General features: G+C 38.9%; 1 protein-coding gene across 2 annotated transcripts; it reads left to right on the top strand.

The window, feature by feature from the left end:
- The first annotated feature begins 1,852 nt into the window (after positions 1–1,852).
- CCDC174 (coiled-coil domain containing 174) lies at positions 1,853–25,339 on the top strand. 2 transcript variants are annotated; one of them, XM_050958403.1, is made up of 11 exons: positions 1,853–2,011; positions 5,218–5,322; positions 6,649–6,749; positions 8,023–8,081; positions 9,356–9,536; positions 12,687–12,782; positions 14,050–14,186; positions 14,603–14,697; positions 15,669–15,816; positions 17,434–17,583; positions 21,876–25,339. In XM_050958403.1, the coding sequence occupies exons 1-11, from the start codon at positions 1,970–1,972 to the stop codon at positions 22,148–22,150; spliced, it is 1,389 nt and encodes a 462-aa protein (XP_050814360.1). In that variant the 5' UTR covers positions 1,853–1,969; the 3' UTR covers positions 22,151–25,339. The 2 variants fall into 2 exon arrangements, with proteins under 2 accessions (XP_050814360.1, XP_050814358.1); XM_050958401.1 differs by having other exon boundaries at positions 17,431–17,583.
- Positions 25,340–26,976: the final 1,637 nt, after the last annotated feature.

The following is a 26,976-nucleotide window of genomic DNA, read 5'->3' as shown; positions in this document are numbered from 1 at the left end:
TAAAAATATTAAAGTGTCACAGCACACTATTACTGCAAAATGCTGACTCATTTTTACCATATAATTGATAAAAAAATCAATTGGAATATAAACATTGTACTTGCATTTCAGTGTATAGTATATAGAGCAGTATAAACAAGTCATTGTCTGCATGAAATGTTCGTTTGTACTTTTTATGTAGCCAGCTGTAAAACTACACAAATATCTAGAGGAGCTGATATACCCCTGGTTGAGAACCACTGTGTTAAAGCTTGTTGTACTCTGGTTCAATGAGACATTTTAAATCTCACTTATTTCTCATTGTCACTCACATATATTGACTGCTGTAGGGATATAGTCTTCTTTTCTTGTTGCAAATAAGTGTAGGTACTGCAAAACTAATGCCTAATCCACTAAGACCAGTATCCTGGTTTAGGCCCAAATTGAGTTCTGTGAATTTGGATGCTTTCATCTGCACTGGATCCCATTACTTCATGGCCACAGTGGGGTTCCAGGGGTGCACCCACAAAGATCCCCATTGAAGCCATTAAGTTAATAGGGCTTGATTCAGGCCCAGTGTTCCACCCTAACAGAGCCCACTGCAGGATCAGGGATTTGGTAATCAATATACGATAGAACTAGGATTTTTTTCTGAAGAGTTACAGTCAACTAAAAAGAAAAAAAAATACCAAAATGTTGTTATGTAGTTGTTGTAGGAATATCACCTTAAAGGACTATAAGATCTCATGCAACAAAAGGGAAGAGAAATCATTTTTTAAATGGGAAAAAAAAATATAAACTTCCCAAATTGGCAGGGAGACTCAGGAGGAGGGGCAATAAGGAACATAGCCATACTTTTGAAGTTGAGTCGATTTCAAGTTGCCAGTATCTCTTTAAATTACTCTTTTTCCTTATGCAGCACACAATAAGGATTCACTGAAATTTTTAGTGGACAACACTAACTCACTTAGGGGATGATCATTACTCCAGCATAGCATTTCGTTCTTAAATAATGGAAATTGTGTATACTGTAATTCAGGGAGTGTAATTTCCTTTGTGTGGCACTTCATATATAGATATATTATAGAAATAAATAAAACTTGGCAGGCAAAGTCAAAATATGGCTGTTAAATATCCATGATTACACTTGTCACATGAATGAGCGGGCACGGCAAAAAAGGGCACTGGATTACTAGCTAATGAGGAACAAAAACCATGCAAGCCCTCCCCACCCTTATCAATTGCCTCTCTCACAATGTTTGGTCGTTTTCCTCTGAACCCCAAGGGATTTTGAGAGCTGAGGGGTTTTTGTTTCTAGACAATGTAAGCGTCTTGCCTTCCAGGCTGCAGAGAAAAGCTTGAGAATGGCCCCTGTGCCCGCTAAGGGCTCTATACCCAAAGGCAGATAGAGCCCCCGACTGGAGAGAGAAAAACAAAGTCTCAGGGTGTCCGCGGGCAGCCCTGTGCCCTGGTTTCTGGGCGCTGCTCAGGCTCCCTGCGGGCGCACGCGGCCGGTCCGTCGGCTTTAGCGCGTGGTTCCCAGGCAGCTGCCGGCAGCGCCACGGCGGGCTGAGGAAAGCGGGGGTCTCTCAGGGGCAGGGCGCGGTGACTGGAACGAGGGGCCGCGCCGGGACTGCGAGCCCGGCGATTCCTTCCCCCCCCCTTGGAGCGCAGGCTGCGGGGCGGGGCGCCCGGGCGGGGAGTTAGAGCGCAGCAGCAGGACGGTCGCGGATCCGGGCAGGGCTGAGGGCTGCTCCCTAACCCCGTAGGCCTAAGCCACAGCAACGCCCGCCGACCTCCCCATCATGGCGCCGGGGAACCCACCATCCTCCCATTCGCGCTTCACGGCACTGTCGCGATCAGTCAGGCTGTCTCCGCTCAGCGGCGCTTTACGGCAAGATGGCGGCCAACAGGGAGCCGGGCTCTGTGTTGTTTACGGGCCGGCTCTGTGCGCCGTAGCCGGTTTCCTGTGCCCCGGCGCAGAGGCGCCATGGACCGTAGGAAGAAGCCACTGGAGGTCACGGTCGCCTCGGTGAGTGCTGCTGGCCAGGGTGGGGAGGTCTCTGGCCTCTTCCCCCGCGAGCCCCATGTCCTAGGCTGGTTCCCGCTGCCCGCCCTGCTCCGTTCCCCAGGCTGATTCCCCCTGCCCCAGCTGGGGAATGGGCCCACGGGGGTGGGGAGGGGAAGGGGGAGACTACACTCGCTCTCCTCTCCCAGGGTGCTGAAGAAACGCACCCCCTGGGCCGAGCAGGGTAGCTGCGTCTAGCTGCTCGTCACCCTACCAGCCTGGCTCCTCCTAGCGCTGGGAGCGCATCAGAGCCAAGGTTCTGCACAGTGCAGGAACTGCCGTCGTGTTGTGACTGTACAGCTCCAGCTCATCCCCTTTTGGCCAGGGTATGTGAATGGCAAGTCTCCAGCTGGCTGGAGTCAGTGTGTGCAGTGATTCTGCTATGTGAAGACACAGATTAAAGTGACGTGGTGCATCATAAGACAGCGCCACAGGGTGTTACCAAGATGCAAACATTTGTGGGGGTGGGTGGGGGGGAAGGAGGGTGTCCAGATTCATAGACTTTAAGGTCAGAAGGAACCATTATGATCATCTAATCTGACCTGCACAATGCAGGCCACAGAATTTCATCCACCCACTCCTGTATCAAACCTATGTCTGAGCCACTGAAGTCCTCAAATCATGGTTTAAAGACTTCAAGATTCAGAGAATCTTCCAGCAAGTGACCTGTGCCCCACACTGTGTTTCTGCTAGTCTGCCCTGGAGGAAAATTCCTTCCTAACTCCAAAGGCCAAATATAAAAAACCCCTCTTACTTTCTGATGTACTGCAGCAAACAGTAAAGGATTTTAGAACCATCTATAAGATGTTCAAGGTTCAGGCAAGAACAATAGAAGGCCATTCACATCAGTTTTAGTCCCTCCTGAAAAGTTCCCTTGGGTTTTTAAGTCAGTTGGTTTGTAGCTCATTACAGATAAATTAAATGGTTTTGTATCTGAGCTATTTTATTTTATTGTGGTTAGTAATGACACTTACATGCAACACAAATTAAATTAAGCAAAACTTGTACTTACCCAGTTTTTAAGAGCCTTCTAGGAATTCTTTCCTCCTACCCAGGTAGTGCCTCTTTCTGAGAGGATTTGTATTAGAATTGCAGCACTCATCTCTTTGCCCTAATTGGGTCCTGGTAAGAACACAGTAACTTTATACCCCCTCTAGAGTAGGTTTGGAGAAACAGCTGTGCCTTGTATATCCCAGCTTGTGATCTTTATTTTCCTCTGCCTATTGAGTGTGTTTATTATTTGAAATAGGGATGAGGTGCTACTGGACAATGAAGGTTCCCTTAAGAGCTGTAAAATGGTCTGTGTGCCCTGTTACATACCCACAAAGTTATATAATCCTTGGGTTGGTCTAAATACAGAAGGTTCAACATCATCTAAGAATAGTCTTTCTCCATCCTTCATGAGAAAACAAAATGCCATTAAGTAAACATGGGGTATTGTCTCTTGCCTCACCCCCAACACCTCAACCCTATTAATAAAAAATAAATCATAATGTAAAAAATAGTTTGCACTTAATACCTTTTATCCAAATATCTCAAAGTGTGTCTTTCTGTGGGATGCTGCTGTGCTTTGGCATGGCAGTTGTAGCCTTGTGACCTTACACTTTCCCCTTCAAACACAGCACACTGAACACTTTACCTGTGCACGTATGTCAGTGCTGAATTTGCTAATGTTACTCAGGCTATATTTAGGGTTTGTATTTTGTGAAGGAGATGAATGTGAATGTATTTTCTGATTTATTTATTTTTTGGAGGCACAAGAAATTTTTGTGAAGATGCATAGTCTCTGACTGTCATTGGAAATGTCTTCTGTGGACATTAGGGTACAGCTAAGTGATTTCCCATAGCTTGATATATTCCCTTGCTGTTAAGGGTATGCTTAAATGGAATTAAAGTTGGTTAAGTGAGACATTCCTATCAAACATTAAAGATTTGTTTATGGAGCATCCTTCATGGGAGGTTAAGTTTCTACAAAAGTCCCAAATATGAAAGCAGTAGGTAACTTCATTCATACCTAAGAGGTTGTCAGAACTTAAACATAACCTGAAATAAGGTTGCATTTTGCTGTTCATTTATTTTCTTTGGTATACTTTTGTTTGCAGTCTAAGCATCTTTCATTGATTCATTAAAGTCTTTGATAGTTTCACTCCATTATTTTTATTAATGCTGCTTCAGCGTTTTGTGTGTCAATATAATGTAGCAACTTAATTGAAACACAGCAGTGAAAATAAGTAGGGTTGTATCCAAAACATACATCTAATTAACTTTTGCATTAGCACTTCTGACAGTTCAGGAAAAGCTTGGATGGTTAGCACCATTGTGTTTGTGGAAAATTTTAATATCAAGGGCAACCAACAGCTTCGTTAAATTTCTTGTAGAAATCAGTTTACTGTAGGACTGGCTGAAGAAGCCATCAGATGATAAATGTTTGTTTTGGTTGGTTGGTTTTTTTTAAAAGGGCCTCCCAAAGTCCTGAAGGCAATTGTTCAAAAGCAATGCTCCTGCTGAGTGCAGTTTCTTGGGCCCAGATTCTCAAAGGTATTTAGACACCTAAGTCCCATTTAAGTCAATGGGTGTTAAGTACCTAAATACCTTCGAGAATGTGGGCCTTGATAACTAACATTTGTGGTGGTGATTAATACCAATGGGATTTACATATTCATATTTATAAAAAAGGAAGTCTAAAAGCAGCAGGGAAGAATGTACTTTTAAAAAAGAGTAACGTCTATCAGCTAGTTCCTTTTTACAAAAAAACCAAAAAATTTTTGCTTGGCAGCAAATCTCCTTAGGGGTTACTTTTTTAAATTAAAACAAACTATTGTTTATTACAGTCTTTGGTTGCTGAAAACTTTGCAGGAGATTATGCCCATTTTGTTCCTGCAGATTTTCCATTTTGGAGTGAAGGACAGTAATATAAATGGAAGTTTTTAATTAATTTATTTAACCACCTAATCATAAATTATGTCCTATCTCATTATTTTGGATTACATATTGCTGCAAATGTCACAACGTTCTTCCTGTTCAAATCACTGCTCCTATTTTCTACATCAGAAATGCAATCAGTGTATTTTTTTACAGGTGTAAACTCTTGATTTCTCACATAAGACTAGAAATTCCCCAATTATTTTGTTAAAATGACTTTTTGTTGTTTTTTATTGTGGCTGATGTAGTTGGTAGATTTAAAAGCTGAACTCTTCCGAAAGCAAGAAGAATTCAAGAAGGAAAAACTTCTGAAAGATGCTGGACTTTCTGTAAAACCCCAAACAACAAACAAGGTAGAAATAAAATATCCATCATTACTCCTTATTTTTCTGATTCTCTTTCAGTTTTTCTAGGCATCTCCCAGAATTGAAGAACAAGCCGTTAGAAAATCTGAAAAGTTATTAATACAATGTTTCATTTCCAGTTGTAGGACAAAGGTTGTGATGGCTTTATTTATCAAAATTCTATTGACTCATTTCCGGTTGAGTGTCTGTCTCAAAAAACAAAACTCACCATTCAATTATATTGCAAAGCTGCATTTAAATAATCTCTTAATCGATGTACTCGACCCATCTGTGAGCCCCAACTTCCTTAAATGCCAGCAAGAAAAAATGAGCTTTGAATTTTGACAAATCCATGATCAGTTGGACTAGGAAAGCAGTTTCCGGAGTCAATGAACCTTCTTGGAAAATGCCCTGCCATCAGCTCCTATTCATTTATATTGAGGGAAATAATATCAGATGCCCTGCAATCTCATACTTCAATCTCTACTGCAGTAAAACCTCTGTTCATTTTTCTAAAATAACATATTGCATAAACCTGACTTTTCAGTCATGTTCAGACTTACTTTTAACATTCAGACCAAATGAATTTGTGTGATCTTGTGGCTATCTTGTTGTAGACTGTAGTATTATTGCTATGTTTGAAGACCATGCAGCACTTTTGCTTTTACATGCTAAAAGTTAGACTTGTCACTATGTTTGTTATGTGTAGAACTAGAAATAGACATCTGGAAGAATTATGCAAACAGATCGGAATTAGGTGTCATTTTGAAGAAAATGGTCAGGTTATAATGCTGAAAAATATCAGTCTCATAACAGGCTATGTAATTCTGTATGAAAAGGTCAGTGACTAAGGTATATGAAGCTTTAAAAATGTTATTTTTGTTGACCGTATCTAATTAAGAACCCGAGTTCTCATAGTATATAAGAGATACTGTACACTATACTTGTATCAGTACTTCTCACACCAAGTCTTTGGCTTCCTGATAATCTTCACCTCCAAGAACAATATGAATTTATTCTTAGATTTGCTTTTCCTTTAGTAATATTGTCCAGTAAGCAACTATTATCTTTATCTATAGCTGTTCAAGAATAAAATGTGTTCCAAATTTTTTAAATAAAAAATCATAAACTCATGTTAACCCCTTTGTTGGTTCTCCTTCCTGTGCTGTCATAAATTTAAGACGCACATGCTATTTGCCACATCACAGCAGCAGGATTATACGAAGAATGTTTAAGCAGATAAATAACTCCAGAGCCTCTCTTTGTTTTATTTTTATTTTTTTTAGTGGTCAAATAAGCTTGAAATCCTGTGTTTTAAAAACCTGTGTTCCACAGAAACCAAGCATTTGGAATAAGCAGAACACAGGGGTTTCAAGTCGAGCTGAGAAAGATGTTGAGCAGAAGATAGAAGAAGATCAAACATTCGAGAAAGCGAGGTAAACTTTAAGTTACAGCAATACAAATAACTAAGAGGAACAAACGCTTTGTAGAATTTTTTTACATTTGTAACAAATTGCATAAAAGAAATCATGCAAATAGCAGAATGCAGGTAAAAGTGGTAGCTATTCAGTTTTTACTGGGAAGCAGCTGGTTCATTGCTTGTTCATTGCTCCACTTGCTGCACTGTGAGACGTCTACACTTACATTATTGTATCCACAGAAATTTGACAGAATATAGATTTTCTTTTAAAGCATTTTCTTCCATTTCAGTAAAAGCATGGATACAAACATCACAATCAGCATTTTGTACTCCAAAGAATACTTATTTATAATTTTTGCAGAAAACTGTCTCTTACCTATTTAATAATATATATATTTTTGAGAAAATTACAGGTCAATGACCTGTTTTGGTTAGTTGTACAATTAAAATATACATTGAAAATGTGACATCTGCTGGTTCTCTGCTATAAATTCCCCATCTCTTATGAATACATAGGTGTAAACCATTCCAGGAGCTAGTTTTAAGATATTCTCCCTGGTTTCTGTGTCCATTTAGATCAGTGGTGGGCAACCTGTGGCCCACGGGCCACATGTGGCCCGTCAGTGTAATCTGCTGGTGGGCCACGAGACAGTGTTTACATTGACCGTCTGCAGCTCCCAGTGGCCACAGTTCGCCGTTCCCGGCAAATGGTATCTCATGCCTTGTACACTGTGCTCCATATCTTGTTGCCTTGTACACTGTGCTCCATATCTTGTTGCCTGAAAGTAATTACCATAGAGAGGTTCTGGGCTGATGTACAGTTTATCTTGGTCTGTCATCTAGATAATTGTAATTACAGAGATGTACAATATTTACATTATATGTTGTTGCCTATTTGATCATTTCATTGAAGGTGAACTATGTTACTTTTTATTAAAAATTGTTCACAATACAGAATAATCAGGAATCTGTATGTTCGTAGAAATGTCAGTTACAGTTTAAACAAAATTCCTCCTTTGCTTAGCAGTTAAGATCTGAATTCTGGGTTCTATGATTCCACTTGCTATGGTTGATAACTTCACTGATACCTTCAGCAGTATAAGAAAAATAGTGCTTTTCCTGCAGTGTCCCCTAAGCCATTGTTTGGTTAAAAACTCTTGCAGTTCATCTCGAAGGGAAAGTATCAAACATTATTACCATTTATTCCATTGTGGTCTAAATACTGAACGACTATTCTGTTTGTGATGTACTTGGAATCATACTATAAATATAACCTGCTTTTCCTTTAGGCAGAAACTGGAAGAGAAAGCAAAGCTGTATGAGAGGATGACAAAAGGAGACTTTCCAGGTGAACAAAACCTGCATAAAACCAGTATACATTTTAAAAACCTTGCTTTTATTTGGTCACTTTAGAAGCTGGCCACCTTAACTGTCTCATAGTTGACAGCTATTATGCTATAAAATACAGTACTTCTGTTAATCAATAAATGTAGCTTTTATACTAAATAAGCTTTTTGGAGGCATAGCGTACAAGCTGATTGATAAAGATTATTTTTGCTGAGAGAGAAAAGCCAGTGCTAAGGAAAGAATATTACTTTTTGAAGGACAGTCCGCCCTAGGAAAGAAATATGGGAATCATTTGGCTTGATCATCAAGAAAGAGAAATATATTCTGGTTTCTTAGTATAGAACCCTAGAAAAGTAAAGTTACTTTGTCATTTTGACATCCTTGGCTTTTATCTATGCTTCTGCATGCTTCCTTTTCACTATATGAAGAGTTTAACTTGGGAAAGAGAGGAAGTGACTGGCTGGTCCATATGTGAATGCCACTAGCTAGTAGGGTCTGACTTCTCACCTTCCAGCTTTAACCATCTCTAATGCATATATACACTTCCACTTTCCTCTCAGCACATGTCCAATCCTTTGTGTCATGTGACAGTTAATAGTAGAAAGGCTCAGATTCAATTTAATCCTTCAGTGCTATCACTTTCACTAGTTTCTATGTGCAAGATCCATCATATACAATGTAGTCTCATCATTCTTCCCCCTTTTGCAAAGAGAACTCAAGTGACTGCTTAGGTGCATTCTACATGCAGAGTACATCCTTATGTTAAATTCAGTCTTAAGTAATTGTCCTCTATAAACACCATCATTGGAAACGAACTATTGAATGTAGTGGCCTGCTGTACCCGTTCATCTCTTTCATATTCACAGTTTACTTGTCAAAGAACTATTTTGTTCTCTCTTTAATAAAATTAGCAATTTTAAATCTGTTACTTCTAGTTTCATTTTCATGTTAGGACTTGAATTAGTATTGTAACTGTTAATTAGCATAAAGATATTTTTTTTAAAGATGGTATCAGCACAGTTGCTGTGAAACTTTTTTCTAGGGTGTATATATATAATTAATTGCTTTAAACAAACAAAGTTTACATACAGAAATACGATTCATCCCATATAGCTGAATTTTCTTGACACTAGATGAGATTAGAGCATTGTCTGATAGTATAGTCAAGGGCATTGTTGGCAGCTGCGAAACTGATTGTGGCTATTCCATATTGATTTCTTGCTCAGTTGTGTTCTTTTGATGCGTGTTATCTGAGAATTGATTTTTCTGCCCTAGATGAAGAAACTGAGGATTTGTACCTTGTGGATTTCACTCAGAAGATCATAGACAAACGGAGAGAAATACATGACCTGTGTGAGAGTGAAACTGCTAGAAAGGCATCAGAACAAGAGGAAGATAAAGAAAAGACACTACCTGAAATAGAAATACCACCCCTACAGGACCCAAATGAAGAATGGTTGGTCATACTGTATGGACAGAACAAGTCTGACAAATCTGTTTTTTCATTTTTTTTTATAATCTCGTGCATTTAGTCTAGTTTATAAAACATCTTGAATAAGAAACCATTCTGGCTGATACGAGTCCATCACTTGTGATTATAACATTCTTTCCCTTTAAGAAGCATTTTTTCACATGTGTCTTCTCATCCTGCAGGAAAGACTCCAGGTAGAATAGGTTATTTGTGTATAGTTTAAGATTAAGTTGTTTTTTAAATCTTTGTAAAATTTTTAGTTTAGTTTTATCTAAGCACAATTATAGTCTCTCTTCTTATGTCAAAACTAGGAGCATGTAATTGTGTGAAGATACCTCCTCAAATCCAACTCTTTCCTTTGGATGGATAACCATGCAGGCATTATTGAGCTTTATGAACTAGCTCAGGGAAAGACTTCCATTACATAGACCAGATTATGTAGATTGACCTCCTTTCTAAAATAGGGTTACATTTTCAAAGTGAGGAAATGGGATCTTTAGACGCCAGTCCTATTAACAAACAAGATTTTGGGGTCTGATACCTGTGTAGCTGTTTGATTTTCAAATAGTTAAAATTTAGCTTCATAGGGTTCTTGTTTTTTACCCTTGAGATCACTGAGACAAAATGTTAAACTAGGTAATCTACCAGTTATTTTTCTTTTAATGCCATTATATAAAAGAGAATGCAATAGGTTTAGAAAACATAATTTATATGCCTTACGGAACACATTATTTCCCCTCACTTTGTCTCATCTCTCAACAACATTGACTTGCTTAGTGCAGCTGGACTTGGGAATTCTAGAAGTTTCAGTGTGTGGGGAAGGCTAGGCTGTATGAAAGCTAAATCATTCTTATCTAGTGCATAAGGTAACTAATTTAAACTGAGCCTTTTTAGATTGAAAAGGGAAAACCTTTGATCTTCCAGAAAGAGATCCAGAAGTTCTAAGTTTCTCAAACTGCTAACATATTTGCAAGTAACATTTCCTTCCACAACTATGAATTTTAAACTGCTGACCCACAATAGATGCTGTTTTAAGTACCCATGGTTTTGAGATGTAGATGTACCCATGGTTTTGAGATCAAGAAAATGTGCTGTAAATAAGAATGGTATTAAAAGGGCTCATATGTTTTCCTGCTGAAGTTATGGGAGTTCTGATCCACTTATCGATGCAGATGGTACATCAGACTTCCTGCCTGGAAGCATTATTTAACTAGACTAATTTTTACTGAAACAACCCTGCTCCCTTTCAAGTAGTAATTTCCTCTGATCACATGACTTTCAAAGTCAGCAGGAGTTTTGGGTTTCTGGCATTACTGTATGTACAGATTTTCTCTATATGGAGGAAGACAGTGCTTTACCAGCATTTCTTTAAGTTCCAGAATTTTAAACTACCCATAAAAACCCTTCTGTAGTTAAGTTTCAGGTGGCCAGTAGTCTTTCAGCAAAGATACTATAAATAATTATGAAACCTAGCTAGGTATTTTTTTCTTGTCTGTTCATAAAGAAAACAGTGTATGCAGATGGAGGTTTTACTCCTGTAATCAGCTTTGAACGACAATAACTAGTCTGAAAAGTAGAATTATAGTTTTTCAATTTATTAGTTTAAGACAGGAGAGAATGTCATTTTGTTTCTTACAGCGTATGGGGGTAGTAGGCCCATAGTGAAGAATCAGAAAGCTGAAAACCTGAACAGAGTAGAAATATGTAATACTAGTATACTTCTAGGTCTAAGGTGAAACTGTCTAGTTATTCTGTGCCCTTATCAAGTTTAAATATCAGAAATGTAAGCCAATGTGTTCACCTTCTATATACTTGTCTTCACCCCACCTCAAGAAAATGAAAAAGACAGTTCTAATTATTTACTGATAAGCCTCCAGGAACATTATTGTCTCAGCACCCTGCACAGTGGGGCTCCAATCTCATTGGAGGCCTTTGGGCAGTACCATAGGATTAATATATACTACTAATTATTCTCCAGCCATGTGTATACTCTTGGACCAGAGGTCACAGATAGAAATATTTTTTCAATTATCGTATAATTTACTTGGTAAAAATAAATGGCACTAATACTAAGCTCTAAGAGTATGTCTGCCCTGCAGTTAGACCCACAGCTGGTCTGTGGCAGCTGACTTGGGCTCGGGCTAAGAGGCTGTTTAATTCCAGTGCAGAAGTTTGGGCTCGAGCTGGAGCCCACACTTGGGAGCCCTCTCCCCTTGCATGGTCCTAGAGCACAGGCTCCAGCCCGAACCTGAACGTCTGCACCACAGTTAAACAGCCCATTGGCCCAAGCCCTGCAAACCTGCGTCAGCTGGCACAGGCCAGCCATGGGTATCTAATTGTAGTGCAGATATACCCTCAGTGCCCTTAACATTTATTTAAAAAGCATAACTTAATGAAAGAATAAATCTTTAAAAGTTTAGTATTTTGGGACTATTTTGTACTCTGGTTCAGCGATATTTTGTCGTCTGTGTGTCTTGAGTTTCCTAAAACGGCATAACTAGAACTGCTTAATGCTAAAGAACTATGTAGGATTGGTGGACAATAAGTACCTCTGTTTCTTATTCTCCCCACAGTTCTAAGTGGAGCATTCACTATGATAAAGAGCTTTACCTAAAGCACACTATGTAAAGGGAGCTTCAAAGGAACAACATTCTGCTTGATTTCCTAGGCTTTTGTTAAACCAGTTGAATGATTACTGAAGCTCTTAGTAAATGAGCCATAGACTGATAATTGCATTAGACTATAGCAGTTTAATATTTGTGTGAGAAGTCAGTGCTGCATCATTATTTTCACCACAGGAAGCAAATATTATGCTTGCAATGTTATTTTGACTTGGGAACTACGTGACATTGTAACTTGTAAACAGTTTTCAAACTGTCTTATGAAGGAAGACAGTTGGCTCAAAATGAGTGATATTTTATTCAATGTGATAAATCTGTCAGAAACCTTGTTTAAAAATATGTCGTTTTAATTGTTAAACTGGGCCTGTTAACTGTTAGGATGGAGGTAACTTTAACACCCTGAATGTGAATGTTCTCTGTGGAAGGTATTCAGTTAATTTTTTTATTCTTTGGATAAGAGTACTATAAATATGAGAATATAAATTGTGTGAAATTCTTTTTACTTTCATTACAGGGTTGATTATGTGGATTCCTTAGGCAGATCTAGACGCTGTATGAAGAAAGATTTGCCAAATCTGCTTAAAATGGATAAAGAACTTCAGGGGAAAAGGTATGGCTTCTCTAAAGAAAGATTGGTAGTGGTTTTATGAAAACTTCCTCTGTGAACACATGCATTTGTCCTAAGCTATTTATTTCACTGGCAACTGAATTAATCCTCTAAAAAGTGTGTGGTAGATTCACATTTTAAATGGTGCCTGAGTTGAGGCCATGTATGCCAAACTTAAATACAATGAATTTTTATAAACTACTAAAGCTCAGAGTGTGATGGAAAATGCTAATAAATCCAAAAACTTCACTGTAGAGCATAGGCTCATATTTGTCCTACAAACAAAGGTTTATTAAATTTAATTTAGCAGCCTATCGGGTACTTGACTTGTTTTTTTTAAAAACTGTCGTCCTTCTATAGAAGTTGTATTTTAGTGTGCCCTAAACCTAAAGAATCCCAGCAGATATATATATTTTTGTCCTGGATGATCTGATTTCAAGGCTTTTAATAAAGTCAAATACATGACGTTCTGAGTGAATTTGTTAGAACTCCAGTTGAATAGTTAATTACAGCTATTCTGATAAAACTAATGGCAGAAGTGAAAATTATATTGGAATGAAATGTGCCATAATTGAGCATTTATATTATTGAATTGTAAGATTTGCTCCTTGAAAATTCTGCAGCCTGTTCTTTATAATTCAAAACAGAATGAAGAATATAAAATTGCATAGGAAGTACATTCTCTGTATTCACCTAGATAAGTGGTCTGCAATCATATTTTGCTCTAGCCTAGCTAGATTGAGGGAGAGAAATGTTTCTGCCTCCCAAGGGAAAACATAAGTATTTTCTCCCTCAGCTACTGAGGTTCCTCATTTAAATGTTTCGTTATTTTACATTAAACAGATAAATGCTATTCACGTTTTTGTATCCAGTTCACACTGGTGAAAGTGTTGCTGTTGTTCTACTTTTGGTGACTATTCTATTGAGTACTGGTCATCTCCCACTTCTATTTTCAGTTATTAGTGACTTCACAATGCCTGTGAAAATGGTATCAACTTCTTTTTAAGGATGTTTAATTAGAATTATTTTACTGTGCTGTGCCAGATGTGGTATCATATCCTTTCCTCCCTCCTCTATTCTGTAATGTACTATAAATTCCCATACTGTGCTCACAACTGTAGTATCTTGGTGCCTTCCTTTAGTGTTCTGCAAACTATGTCCACACTTCTGTTGAGTAATTAAAAATGGCTTAGCTGTTGTCATACTTTCATTGTTCAAATAATACCAAAGAACCTTTACACTTTGTTGTTTGGGTTTTCTTTTTTACTAGACAAGGCATTGAGGAGAAGACTCTGTTGTCTGAAGATATGAGACGAGAACTTCAGCGGCAGCAATGGGAAAGAGAGGAAGAAGAGGCCCTAAAGAAACCTGTGGGACCCATACATTATGAAGACATTAGAGAGAATGGTTTCTATTCATTCCTTTGTGTGGTTTATCTTCACTGGAAGATGGTTTTTAGAGGAAGAAGGTGTAATTTATCATGAAGTATAAAAAATACTCCTGTATAAGTATATTCTCACCTTGTTAAACTGTGTTAGAAATAGCCACCTAATTTACACAGGGATAGCATGCATTCATCTACTGACAGAAAAAATAAATAAGGAAAAAAGCCTCCTAGTCTCCTAAGAGAAGTTGCTGTGAAGCATCATCACATGAGTCAATTAAAACTAAACTGGACATAACACACTAATGCTATTGTTAGGCAAGGCAGTGGGCAAGATGACCTAATGAGTCTTTCTCCAATAACTTGTACCCTGGTGATTTCAAGGCTGCTGCAGCTGTAAATCTGATGAAACCTAACTGCTGAAAATTGTTCTTTTCAGAGGCCAGACAACTTGGTGTTGGCTACTTTGCCTTTGCTCGTGATGGAGCACAGAGAAATAAGCAAATGGAGACTTTGGAAATGCTAAGAGAGCAGGTATGAAGCTAAAAGTAGATCCGTAGCCTGTGCTGGGAACAGCCTTGGCTCCCTATCTTTATATAGAATTTTGGAACCTTGCACTGTATACCATGTAGTAAATGTGTTGGAAAATAGTAGCAAAACCAAAACTACTTGTGTAAGATGTTGAACTGCAGAGCATCGACACCTGTAGTTGTCCACTCATGATCTTTGATGCTGAAAGGCAAAATATTTAGAAATAAATTTTTAGTGGAAGTAACCTGAAGTTTGCATGCAAGAAAGTGTTACTGTAGTTGTCAGTGAATGGATATTTTGACTTCAGAAAGCCACTTGCTTGCACAGTTGCAATAATTGTACATGTGCAGTCTTGATAAATACACAACCATGGCTCCTACCCACTGGAATTTGGCCCCTAAAGTTGGGGAACTACTTTTCAATTATTACATTTTTGTATTAATTTCTCAGTATAAAAAAATGTTTAAAAGGCTTTTATCCCATCAATATAGAGAGAGGATTGCAGGAACAGGTACAAAGTTACATGCATAAAATAAATGTTGAAATCCTAAAATAAATCTCTCCCCCATTTTGGCTGATCATTCATGGATTTCTTTTGAGTTGAGATTAGGTGTAGCTTCAGTGAAAAATCTGTTTCTTCTACTCTCTGGAAGTTTTCATCTTGTATGTGAAATAAGTATCTTTACACCTCTTCCACATGCCTCTCTGTAGCAAGCTGCTTAGAACAGAGACATGTTTTGTTTGGCATACTTAGCCAAATTTTACTGTACCATGTTCACAGCTTAAATCAGTGGTAGTAAGTATTATGCCTGGTAGAGTGTGCAAGTTTGGATTCAAGAAATGGGGTCATTTTCCTCCCCATTGAGACAGTGCAGCTGATAATCAGTTCATTTCTGGGTAGAATTGAAGGAGATGCACAGTTGACTACAACCAAATACAGGATTAACTAATGAACATTTTCGGTTACTGTTAAGACCACAGACCAGAGGACTAAACGTGAACATTTAAAGGAAAAACGAAAGGCAGTTCTGAAAACAAGGCTTTCTAAACTTAAAGCAAGAAAGATAAAGAGACTAAGAGAAGATGGATTAGAGGAAGAAGCAAACAAACTAGAAAATGAAGGTATGGTCTGTAACAAGTATCTTGGTTCTATAACAATCAGTCTCTCGGTATCGTGGAAAAGTATTCTGTTCAGATTGAATATCTGTGTTTGAATATCAACATTATATATTTTGAATATATTAAATTATATGGCTTTGAAAAAATTAACAGTTGAAATTAATTGCACATAGGTATAAAATCATATATACTAAAAATAGTTATTTCCATGGAGAGGAAAGTGTTGTGTTATGTACATTGTCCTGCCCTTTAGATTCACACCTGCCAGGAATTATGCAGGTCACCATTTAAATATATGCAATTCTAGCTTGGAATGATTTTTTTAATGAGCTAGGATAAAAATGATAGGCAATTAATTGAGGTGTGAAGAAATACAAGCAATTTGTTTAGAGCTGTCTTGTAGGGAATGTCAGATACTGTATATTCATAGAGTTAAAGTGATTGCAGGTGGTAATTAAGGACCAGAATCTGTATTCAGATGACTGTGCACAGCTATCGGAGGCATACGTTTGCTATTAAGCCTATAGCTTAATTTATGTATGCAGAAAAACCCCTTCTGCCATGTGATTTTTGTGAGTTTTTTTAAGTAAAAGGTTCAGTATGTACAAATGGACACATTCCAAAGCTTATTTGTAACTTGGTGGTATAAAAAAGAATACCCTCTAGTAACAGCAGTCTGTGGGTGAGCATGATGAGATTAAATAATGCTACACAATTGAGTGTGTGTCTTCACTGCAGAGTAAACTTGAGTTATCTTTTAAATTAATTCCACTTTAGTGAGAGTGGCCACACTGTGAAATCACACTCAAGCTACACAGAGTGGTTGTGTTCGTAGCTAAGTTGTGCCAACTCAACCTTTAGCCTAGACCCTCTGATGGGTCAGCAACCACACTCAAATTAAGGGTTTTTGTGTGGAAAAACTCAAATTTGAGGCAACACGCAAATTACAAGCTCTGAAAAAGGTGAATGTCAGAAATCATGTAAAGGGAATGTGGCCTCAAGTCACAACTTGCAGACATGAATTTTTGAGTTCTAATCCCAGCTCTCCACTGGCTCCATCTATGGTATTAAGTCACACTATCTGCTTCCTCATCTGTAAAATAGATTTAGTACTTTCCACTTCCCAGTAATGAGAGAGTGCTTAAATGTAAAGTGCTTTGGAAATGCAGAACAGTAGTATATCAATGTTAAGTAGTATTCTTTCAGATCAGAATAAGAACACAACTTTTTTCTAAGATCACTGAAGTGGAGATATGTGCGAGTAATGTTTTCACTCTTTCCTAATTTCCCATTGCCAGTAGAATACTCAGCCTATTCCTAGGTATGTTATTAGGCAATACATTTTCAGCCATCCCTTCTTTTACACTGAAAATCTAATGAAGGGTCGTAGATTCATTTCTAGATTATCTGGCTTGTCCACTATGGCTTCTGAACTAATACACAGTAAATTAAAAACAAACCAACAAAAAACACCTGCCCAGTGAGGAGCATTTCAATCTGATTAGATAACTGCTGTAGACATTATCAGTGTGAATGTGGAGTAGCTCTTGTCATGTATTCATCCTATACTATTTGAAAAATAAACCTATAACAAATTTCTTTTCCCTTTTTCAAAAGAAGAGGAAGAAGTTATTGGACCACTGCCAGCTGAACCAGAAGCCCCTGTGGCTCCTAGAGTTGCAGAAAGTAGAAAAGTGGAGGTGGTCATTCAGGAGAGAAAAGATACAAAGGCTGGTGTGCCCTATGTTCGAGAGTGGGATAAAGGGAAAGGTAAGAAAACTGAACTATGAACATAACATGGTATAGTCAAACACTGTTTATTAATGGTATCAGAACTAGTGTCATTTTTATACATTATGATCCTGAGAAGTAAAGTAATCTACTTTCCCTTTCGCTTTTAAATTTACAGTGTCATTACTTTATGGTGAGCCCTAGAAAGAGATTAACAGCCTTGACTATGACATGAGCAGCTGCTGTAACATAATAGTCTTACCCTTCACACAGGTTTTTGCTTTCCATATAAAGATACTGATGGAAGAAGGTCGAAGTGTGAATTTTTTTTTAGTTTATAACCTATCCTGATATGCAAAAATAATTGCTGTAACTTTACACTATGCCAGGGGTAGGCAACCTGTGGCACATATGCCGAAGGCAGTATGCGAGCTGATTTTCAGTCACACTCACCTGCCCGGGTTCTGGCCACTGGTCCGGGGGGACTCTGCATTCTAATTTAATTTTAAATGAAGCTTCTTAAACATTTTAAAAACCTTATTTAGTTTACATACAATAGTTTAGTTATATATTACAGTCTTATAGAAGGAGCCCGTCTAAAAACGTTAAAATGTGTTACTGGCGTGCAAAAAACCTTAAATTAGAGTGATTAAATGAAGATTCAGCACAGCCCTTGTGAAAGGTTGCCGACCCCTGCACTATGCGGTATGGATGGGCAGGATGTGTCACACAGAAGAGTCTAAGCCCTAAATGCATGAGTAGGTAGAGTATTGCACCAAATTACATAAACAGACACCATAGAGGCAAATGTAGTGCGAGGTCACTTTCCCTAAAGCGCTTCATGGTAGAAGTGAATTTTAAGGGAAGGATTTGAAGGAAAGGCAGAAAGACTGTTGGCACACAGTGAGTGGAGGCTGTTCCATGGTTCTTGTGAAGGAAAGTGCATGTAAGAAGATGGGAAAAGTGGGGGAAAGAGCGGAAACAGTGAGAGATGTAGGCAGCGTTGAACAGATCCTTGAAGGTGTGGACAAGTAGTTTGAACTTAATGCAAGAGTGTGTATGTGTGTGTGTTAGAAAGTAGTAAATTAGGAACTGAAGAGAGGGCCCTCCCTCATAATGAGGTATAGTTACAAATTGCTGTAGCCACATATTCATCAAATTGTCAAGAGTTAAGTGATGTAGTTAGGACCACCATATTAATTTATAGTGAATACAAATATCTGGCCTTTGGCCTTCTGGTTACAAGGTAACATCAACCCTACTACAGCACATGGGGGTAAACTTAGTTTAACTGGCCAAACTTTTTCTTAGAAGTGAACAGAAGTGCTCTATGAAGAAAGTAACTAACTTTATATCTCAGTCTTTAATGTATGTGCGCCCTCCGCTCTGCCCTTGCCTTTATTCATGCTGTGGTAACACTTGGCAGCATCTTCCTTTTCCTGAATGCTAAGTGACTTTGCTGTCCTTCAAATCCTTTCTCAAAACTCACTCCCTGCCATTAATCTAATCTCAGGCACTCTGGCCAGAGTGCACCAAAGGAGCATTGTGACAACGCCTGACCTCTAGGCGCTAGAAAACCACTGGAACAACACTGGGATTTACAAAGTCTGAGTTAGGCACTTAGGCTCATATACAATGAATGGGGAGAGAGGCACCTTAGACTCTGATTCACAAAAGCCAACATGCTAGGCGGAGAGCTGCCTAACCTACCCCAGGGGAAATGCTGACGAGGGCTGTATACATTTGCATGCTCGCTCTTTCTCTCTCACCCAGTGACTGTTCCACTGTGGATAAATATTTAAATAGTCATTGGGCCAGAGAGCAAGAGAGAGACTCTGTAGCCTAGTGGTTAAGATACCCACCGGGGAGGTAGGAGACTCCGGGTCCAGTCCCCCTGCTCTAATCATTCCATTATTTATCCACAGTGGAACAGCTTCAACAGGGGAGACAGAAGGCCCCACCTCAGAATAGCCCACAGCATAGTGATTAGGGTGCTCTCCTGAGAGGTGGGAGACCCTTGTTCCACTCTGTTCTCCCTCTCTGTCTAAGGGAGGAAATTGAAGTTGGGACTCCCACATCCCAGGCAAGTGCTCTAATCACTGGGCTAAAATTTATAAGGTGAGCTGCACCATCCTCACGTTTATTAGATCAGGCCACAACTTAAGTGGGCAAATGCTTATCTTCCTCTGGTTTGTGAATCACTCTGGGGCATAGGTGGAAGACACAGGCATCCAGACACCTAGAAGGAGGCAGTAGTGCACATGCCAGAGGCAGACACACAGATGCCTAAGGACAGTTACCCTGAACCATGAGTGAGTTTAGGTGCCTACAGAGATGTCACAGTTCTCAGGCTGCTGACGGGCACCTCCTACTGGGCAGGCACTGGAAAATCCTTAGGGCTCTCCCATCTGCCTAGGTAAGAGTCCCTGTGATACTAATTATGTTAAACAGTCCTTTTATGTAGAGGTGACTCTTGGCTCCCATTCCCCATGTCCGTTGTGTATGGTCTCAGATTCCCTAACCGCAACTGCCTGTTAAGTTCATCTTGGGACTTGCTGAATATACTGTACCTGGCCAGTACCCCCGGGTTGTTCTCCTTGTAGGCACAGGGTAGAGGGCTCCCTGAGCCATTCTCCGAAGACTACCAGATGGCCTCTTTAGGAACTGTAGAGCTGCCATCTGCTCTCTCCCAGACCTGCCCAGCAACTGTTGGGAACTTCATGTTTTTAAGCCCTTTATTCAACCCTTGACATTATTGATAGGGCTGGAGGAGTGGAACCAGCCTTTCCCACAGCAGCTCTTTAACCCTTAGTTACTGGTTCAGCATTTATACATTCCGTCACAGGGGTTTAGGCAGCAGTTTTGTGCATCGCATTGGAGCCAAAACTAGGTCTTAGGTACCTGAAATAGGGAATTAGGCACCTGAGCATTCAGGCCTCTTGCTTCACATTCTGGCACCTGGGCCCCCTGAAACCTACTCACTCCGCATAGGGTGTCCCGGACCCCTGGTTGAGAACCACTGGTATAGATAATACTTATTCCTGCCTCAGTGCAGGGGATTAGACTAGATGACTTACTGAGGTCCATTCCAGTCCTACATTTCTGTGATTCTATACTATCGCAGTACTACTAATATAAATGGTACTCTACAACAGGGGGTTCTCAACCTTTTTCTGAGGCCCCCTCAACATGCTATAAAAACCTCTATGGCCCACCTGTACCACAACAACTGGTTTTCTGCATATCCAGTAGATTAAAAGCCAGGGCTTGTGTTAGGAAGTAGCAAGCAGGGCAATTGTCTATGGCCCCACACCACAGGGAGCTCCACAAGGCTAAATTGCTCAGGCTTTGGCTTCAGTCCTGTGCGGCTTGGGCTCTTGCTTTCTGTCCTAAGCCCCAGCGAGTCTAATGCCTACCCTGCACTGTGGTTTATTTTGGGGGAGGCCCTGAAACCTGCTCACGGCCCTCTAAGGGGCCTTGGATCCCTGGTTGAGAATCACTTCTCTACAAATAGTGTGTAGACCTAAATTACAAATAACATTTGAAAAAATAGTTACAAATCAGTGATTTGTAAATCATTTTGTAGGACCAAAAGCACTGTAAGATGTGCAGTTCCTTGCTCTGTTTAGAAACTTTTGTTTGCTGAAGTTAACATTTGTATTGGAATAGCATAAAAAGGCTGTCTTCAGAACCAGAGCCCCTTTTTGCTGTATGTTGTACAAATCCCCAGCTTATAATCAGTTGATAGGTTCCTGTACCACTGTACATGGGGTAAAAAGCTGCTCAGGTCATCTTCAATGTAAAACGTATTTATCGTGAACTTGAGCTGTCGTCACGTCATTTCATAGCTACCTTTAAAAATTTGTCATGGGTAACGATTGACTGTAATAGAAGTTAAAATGCCTGCCATTGTAATGAAATAGGCACCATCGCAGGTCATAGCACATTCTGACCTCGTTGACTACCCTAGCCTCATTGTCATTTTTAAATATCTTTGGGTTGTTACTGCTCTGATCTCATTTAGAACATGGGCTTCCCCTTACAATTAGCATCTGTCTTCTTAAAATAACCAACATTCTTTAACATAAAGAGTAAAAGTTGTCTTAAAATATTTTTTAAAGTGATTTGGTTCCTAAGGTTTGAAGCAAGTGGAGTGTCAACTTAATACTGATGAAATTAAGTGAAAGGCTCTAGTGCAGATTGCTTCAGTGTTTAACAGAAATGGAAAACTGAATTGCTTGAAGAATAAATCCCCTCACAGGAAGGGAACATAAATTATCTTTGTACAGTAAAATTTGTTTTCAAGTTACCATGTTTTTCCTATCTAATAGAATTTACTTTTGGACAATGGTCAAAGAAATGTGCAGATGAACGAGATCCAGAATTTGCACCACCTTCCAATTACTTTGTTTGTCAAAAGAGAGCCAATAACTACCAAAGCCAGAGTTGGAACAAGCTTGGATCCTCTCATGAGAAACTGGGACAGGAGTCAACACAGAACAAGCCGTTTCCATCGATGCAGAATTACAGCAACAATTCGGAGGATCAGCAACCAGTTTACCAAAGTCTAGATGACATGTTGTCTTACTACAAACAAATGACTTGAGCTTATCAAAAGCATAAGCAAGAATCTTAACTTAAATAAGTGAAATAGAATTATGTTCTTAGCATTCACCTATTGTTTCTCTCAGCTTTTGGGGAAATAAGGTTCCTGTAAATAGTTACCTTATTAATTAAAGAAATCTGTCATGTGAAGTAATGCTCTCTGAACTGTATCACACAACAGCCACACATTTGCTTCATCAGTGCTGTATTGTATTAAAAGGATAAGTTTTGATGGTGGTATTTGACACTTATTTTTTTACCCTATAACCCTATTCTTTGTCATTTTCCTGCATTTTGCCAGTTTTGAAATTTATGAATAGAGATGTTATTTTTAATAGGTAACACTTGTTTTAGTCCTTTTTCAATGACTCTCTTCCCCCCCACTCCCCCAAAAAAAGGATGTTATTATAAGAGCTAACTTCTAAGAAGTGTCAAATTGAGAATACTCTGTCAAACTGAAAATCAAGTCCAATGATTATATGGTAAAATACTTCTAAAGAAACAACATTCAGCCAGTTACTCCTATTTGCTAATTAAACCATCTGGTGTTTAAATACAAAACCTTCATTTTTTTTTTATGAGAAACTTATTTGCCTACCTAATGTCACCTGTTGACTTTACTGGCTAAGGTAGTTCACTTCCTATCCCTAAATAGTTGTGTGGGGTTCCTTATGTTGTTGTTATGCCTGCTGCATTCAGGAGATGTGTGTATAATCTGTAATTCTGTAAAGCACTTCAAAGCTTGAGAGGCACTGCATAAATCAATATATAATATCCATATGAAGGGGTAGACCAATCATAAACACATGTTTCAAGCAGAAGCCCTAGCACGTGATACTACCATCTTAATAGCTTAAACAGATCTGATATATCAGTGTTTCCAAGATACATTTTTTTCTTGCTAGGTGTATATGGCTTTATTTTATGTTTAACCCATTTACCAACATACTGACATTACTTTTATATGCTATTCCAATAATTATTGTATAACTAAATTGATATGCACGCTACTACTACACTTCAGATAGCTAATAGACGGTGGTACTTGATATTTAGAAAAAATAAATTTGATTGCAGGGGGCAATTTGGATCATTGGAGTTATTTTGAAAGCTTATACGAGGACACCAAGATAGAGTACATTTGAAATGAAATTTCCCAGATTACCACTGTCACTTAACCTTATAAATACTATCAAAGTGATAAGCATGACAGAAAATACTCAACTTGGCATGGAGACTGTCAATGTTTTACTCTTGTAATAGTGCTTTTCATCCTAGGGTCTCAGAGTGCTTTGCAAAGGTTGGTAAGTAATAGTATCCCTATTTTACCAATAGGGTCAGGAGTGTCAAAGTAATTTTAGTTTCATATTGCTGTTTAATAGATTTAGTGCTTGTAAAAGATGTTGCAGAATGAAAATTTTAATCCACCCAGTGTGTGCAGCTCAGCTAACAGTGCAAATTTCTGTGCCTTCCTCACTGATGTTTCAACCCTGACCTAAACCAATTTTTAAGGGTTGAGAGGGGACATCCATCCGCATATCCCTCTCATCCTCTGAGTTTGTCCCAATGGGAATGAATTTGAAGCAGCAAACTAGAAGCAAACAGTTCTTTGATAATAATTGTTTGGACCATCCAATCCCCTCTCCTTCGTGCAAAACAAAAACATATAACCATGGATTTCTTTTTAAAGAACTCAAAACAATTAGCCAATTTACACTGAAGTAAAATGAGAGGAAAATGTTCTAAATGTGGCCACTTTTACTGACCGTCAAAGTTTAACTTTCTTTATAATGATAGGTGGCACAACAAAAACATGCTTTTCAATTCTGATCTCTCTGATTTATGAGTCAAAGTTAACGTCCACCAGATGGCAGCGTAGTACTTACTTGCTAGTAACATCTCACTGCAATTGCTTTCATCCATGTGTGCAATTTATGTACCATTCCCTTCCCATTAGCATTGAGGAATTATCTATATGTATCTCCAGTACATTGACAGGCTATTACAGAACCCATAACAATTATCCCAAACGGTACACTGAAGAAGGTATAGCTCAGGAGCTTTGGGCTAGCACACAGCCATTTCTACATTTAGGCAGCTGCATTCAACAACGCCATCTGCAGATGGAACCCAGAGCTGAACATGAAACGGGCAGGGTAGTCTCAATAGAGTGCCATCAGTTGTGGAATTCACAGACATCAAGCTAAAGTTAAATCTTGCAAACTTTAGGAACTAATGCATGGCTGAACTCGTGTAGCAAATAGCTCAGCTATACAATGTCCCCAGCACTGTGCCCCTGGAATAAATAACTTAGATTCCTCTTATAAACAGCTTCAGTGTATGAAGGAGGGGAGAATGGTTTGCTAGTCTAGAAATGTTGACATATTTAAAGAATGTAATGGTAGCTAGAATGTACGGTAATGGAATCTGTTGAAAAACATAATTGGCTTTTGATCAGAGATTCAGGGATCAAAGTCCTTTACAAATATTAACTAATAACACCTTCAGGAGGTAGGGAAGTAAATATTACCATCTCCATGTTATGAGAAGGGAAACTGAAACCAGTTATGTGACATGTTCAAGGCCACAAAGAACCACCAGCTGAGGAGGATGAAGATTTGGGAGTTCCTGATTCCCAGTCCTATGTTCTGGCCATTAAGCCATACTGATACTCTACTATATAATTCTGAGGCTCTCTTTCCCCCTAATTTACTGCTTGTTAATTTACCAATCAAGATATGAGAAGAACTCTTCTCCTCTCACAGAGTCAGTTGAAGCCTATGCCCATTGTGTACATTCTTAAATTCCTCTTAAATTTTAGGCCAGAGTAGTTTTGAAATTTAGGTGAGCAATGCTCTGTACCAGCCAAGTGGTTTATACTGTAGGGTTCTGACCTATTGTGACATGTAAATGTTCAATTTTAGAATGTAGAACTTGGAGAAAATCACCTATTCTGTTCTCGTTGACAACTAATATAGCTTATAATAGCAACATTCATGTTTGGAATACCTTTGTTGTTTTTTTTAATCAAGAGTAGGCTGCATTTAAAGCTGTGGGTTTGATGCATCTTAAATGATCGAGGTAAGAAATTCAATATATTTTACTGTAAAAAGTTCTAATCTACTGTTGATTCCCATTTTGAAGCTGTGTTTTGTCATTACTGAAAAATAAAATCTCTGGTGTTCATTAACTAGATGTTTGTAGTAGACTTTTGTGTTCTGATCAAAATTGGATCAAAACCACATCCAGAGTACAGGAAAAAAAAAAAAAACAGGTTAAGAAAACCAACAGTTGGTTGCAGCTAAGTGAGCAAATCACCCAGGTTGGAAAAGGGTTATGTCATGGTTAAAACACAAGACACAATTAGAGCTGATACACATGATGTTTAGAGGCCCAATGCAGATTTCCTTGTCTGAATGGCTTGAATAATTTGGTATTGGACTTGTGCATGTGAGTGCACTAGTGGATTTTTCTGCATGTTTATCACAATCTGACCCTAAATATCTTGTGCAATTAGGTATAAAGGGTGGGTTTTTAAAGGTGCCAGGCACCCAACTCTTGCTAAATTTCAATGAGATTTAGGTGCCTAATTCCGTTGGGCCTCTTTAAAAATCTAGCCTAAAGGTATACGGTGAGCCCACAAAGATATGGCAGCTAGAAAGTAGCAACATGCCTTGTGTGTTGGACATTTAACATTATTTTAAAGTGGAAAAATAGACGTGAGTGCTGTAATAGACCTGCAGCAGTATAGTCCATTCATCCTCCACCGTAGGAATGTCTCCTCCAACCCAGACTTCAGTACTTTATCCAATTCAGGTTTAAATGACCCAAGCAATGTGAGCCATTAGGGTGTTAATCATGGAATCCTACTCAAATTCCAGCAGGAGCGAGCCTGCGTAGTTTAAACACCACACTAGTATTTATTTATTGTCCTAAGCTGGTGTGCAATGTTGCTATACACTTTTACACTCCTATTGGATTCCACATCAGAAGTGGCTGCATTTCTGCAGTGGGTGAAGCAATTCCTGCATGAACGTTTTTTTGATTGAGTAATATGTTTGCGCTACTACTTTCCTCCTAGGGTCTCAACGCTGCAACTATTTATGAATCAAGACTCACATCACTGTTCTGAAATAGCAGAGTGTTGCTGTCCCTACTTTACAGATGAGGTGAAATTGTAGCACACTATGTCTATCATTCAAAGTCACACAACGAGTCTCTGGCAGAGCAGAGATTTGAACTCAGGTCTCTTGTCTCCCAGGTCTGAGCTTAGTGCACTACTAGACAATGCTTCCTTTAAAGGCACTATGTAAATCAACGAATGTAAATCATAATTTGGAGTCGAAGCAGAGATTTAATTGGATCTGAGCAGACTCGTGCAAAACAGCAGCCAGAATGTTTTAAATGTTGGCCTCAACTTGAATAACAAGTTGTTCGTTATTGTTTCCTTTGAACTACATTCACGTCTGTCCCTGTTCTATGTTCCTATTTTGCATCCCATTTTAATCACTGACAAAGCTTTCCACCATCCCCGTTCCACTCAGGCTTCCTGTTTTCTGGACCTTTCTGATTCTTGGGTATATGTGACTTGAGAACTGTAATGTCCTGGGTTTGGTTCTGAAAACTTGCCTGAAAAGCTAGACTTGGAATAAAATAGAATAACTGAAGGCAAAGGGTACAAATTTCTCATCTTATATAGTAAAAATGGCAGAACAGAAATTAAAATGAATGTAAAAATTTATCAGGAGTCAATTTGCATGCCGATGTCTGGATTAGCTAACCCCTAGCCAGCCATAGAAATTTGAACTTACATAAAAATCAGACTGA

This window comes from Gopherus flavomarginatus, chromosome 6 (genome assembly GCF_025201925.1).
Source record: "Gopherus flavomarginatus isolate rGopFla2 chromosome 6, rGopFla2.mat.asm, whole genome shotgun sequence".
Lineage (NCBI taxonomy): Eukaryota > Metazoa > Chordata > Testudines > Testudinidae > Gopherus > Gopherus flavomarginatus.
Note: the sequence above shows the minus strand (reverse complement) of the source record. Positions and strands in the feature narration are given on the sequence as shown.